The sequence below is a fragment of the Spea bombifrons genome, chromosome 2 (assembly GCF_027358695.1).
Source record: "Spea bombifrons isolate aSpeBom1 chromosome 2, aSpeBom1.2.pri, whole genome shotgun sequence".
NCBI classification, from domain to species: Eukaryota; Metazoa; Chordata; class Amphibia; order Anura; family Pelobatidae; genus Spea; species Spea bombifrons.
Window position 1 is genome coordinate 140,598,239 of NC_071088.1, and position 1,764 is coordinate 140,600,002.

Sequence of the window (1,764 nt, forward strand, 5' to 3'; positions counted from 1 at the left end):
CCAGGTCACATGACGGGCTCCCTCCAACGAAAAATGGTCAGGTGATAAAATAATTAGTTTTAAATTAATAAAAAAATAAGAAACTAAGAAAACATAAGCAGACGTTGTGTAGAGGAACATGTGATTTCAAGACCTCAGAGGTCTCATCTTCGGAATGCTGGTCACTGAAAGTTATCACAAAGATTATATTATTAGGTTCTGGTACGACGACGACATCTGTTTTTTTTTTGTTTTTTTTTTTTTAGCGGTTAGAGACTTTTTTTCGGAGATCACCGAATAAAAATGGTTTCCGAGGTTCATCGCTCGCCGTCGTTATTTTAAGTGAATCGAAGGACGATTTCAGGTCCTGTTCACGCGTTTGTGCGCCGGCGACGCGTTCCGCTTACGCCAGGACCTGGCCAGACACTCTCGGATCTCCTTCACCCGCAGGCCGTAGATAAACGGGTTGAGCGTGGCCGGCACCATGAGGTATACGGCACTGAACAGGTTCTGGACGTCGTAGGAAACGGTCTCCATGCGGTAGACAACGGACGCCAAGAGGGCCGAGAGGTAAATGGACACGGCCACCGACAAGTGAGTGCTGCACGTGTGAAGGGCTTTGTGTCTGGCTTTCCCGGCAGCAATATTCATGGCCGTGTAGAGAATGCCGGAGTAGGATACGAGGAGGAAGGCCACGTCTATCACCGTGACGAGGACCCTAACGGCCATCCCGGCCACTTGCGACTTGGAGACATCCCCGCACGCCAGGCTCAGGAGCGCCATGTTCTCGCAAGCAAAGTTCAGGATGACGTTGGATCCGCAGAATCGGACCCTAGACGCCAAAATAACCAACGGGGAGACCAGAACGCCGCCGCGCAGCAGGCCGATTAGACCAAGCCGTAGCAGAAAAGGTTTGGTCATGATGTGGTGATAGTGCAGCGGTCTGCAGATGGCCACGTACCGGTCCAGGGCCATGAGAAGGACGACGCTGGATTCAAATATGGCCAAGAAGTAGATACAGAACATCTGCGCCAGGCAGCCGTGGAGGGTGACCTCGTTCAGATTAAACGCCAAACCCAAGAGGAATTTCGGCAAAACGACACTCGTGCTGGTGATGTTGACGGCAAACAAGAGGGAGATGAGGTAATACATGGGGGACTGAAGGGACTTCTCGATCCGGATCTGGTGGATGACGAGCGAGTTGCCGGTCAAGATGACCACGTAGATGGAAAGAAACGGGATCACCACCAGCGGTCGGGCTTTCGAGATCCCAGGGAAACCAAGGAGCAGGAATTCGGTGTGAGAGAAGAATAAGGTCTGGTTGGGGTTCATCGTGAGATCTGCGAGACGGCAAATTATCGGCTACGAGAAACAAAAACAAAATGTGTGAAATAAATAGCGTTACGGTGAAACCAGGGCCGTTTGTTTTGTTATTTTGCTTTCCCTTAAAGACTAGCGCTGTAATATTACGTCGTTGGCTGCATGGAAGGATATCAGCGTCACGGAAGGAAGGTTTGGGTATTTCCTTCCCGTGGTGACACAGAATAAGAGAGAGACCCCCTTTCTCCCACTCACATATAATCAGGTGAGAAGCGTGTGCGGCTCGCGGGGAGATCAAAGAGAGAAAACATTTATAAAAATATTTAAATAAATAATGAAAATAAAACGTAAAAAAAAATCCCAATAAAAAAAATCCATGGGGAAAAAAAACTCTCCAAAAAAACCAAACACACAACTCTTCACTCAACCCAAACATTTACAAAAGTAGAGAATAATAAGGGAATG

At 48.2% G+C, this 1,764-nt stretch overlaps 1 protein-coding gene across 1 annotated transcript; it reads right to left on the bottom strand.

Moving 5' to 3' along the window:
* Positions 1-329: 329 nt before the first annotated feature.
* On the bottom strand, positions 330-1,311 carry LOC128473945 (olfactory receptor 52K1-like). Its single transcript, XM_053456167.1, has one exon. The coding sequence runs from the start codon at positions 1,309-1,311 to the stop codon at positions 340-342; it is 972 nt and encodes a 323-aa protein (XP_053312142.1). The 3' UTR covers positions 330-339.
* Between the last annotated feature and the right edge of the window lie 453 nt (positions 1,312-1,764).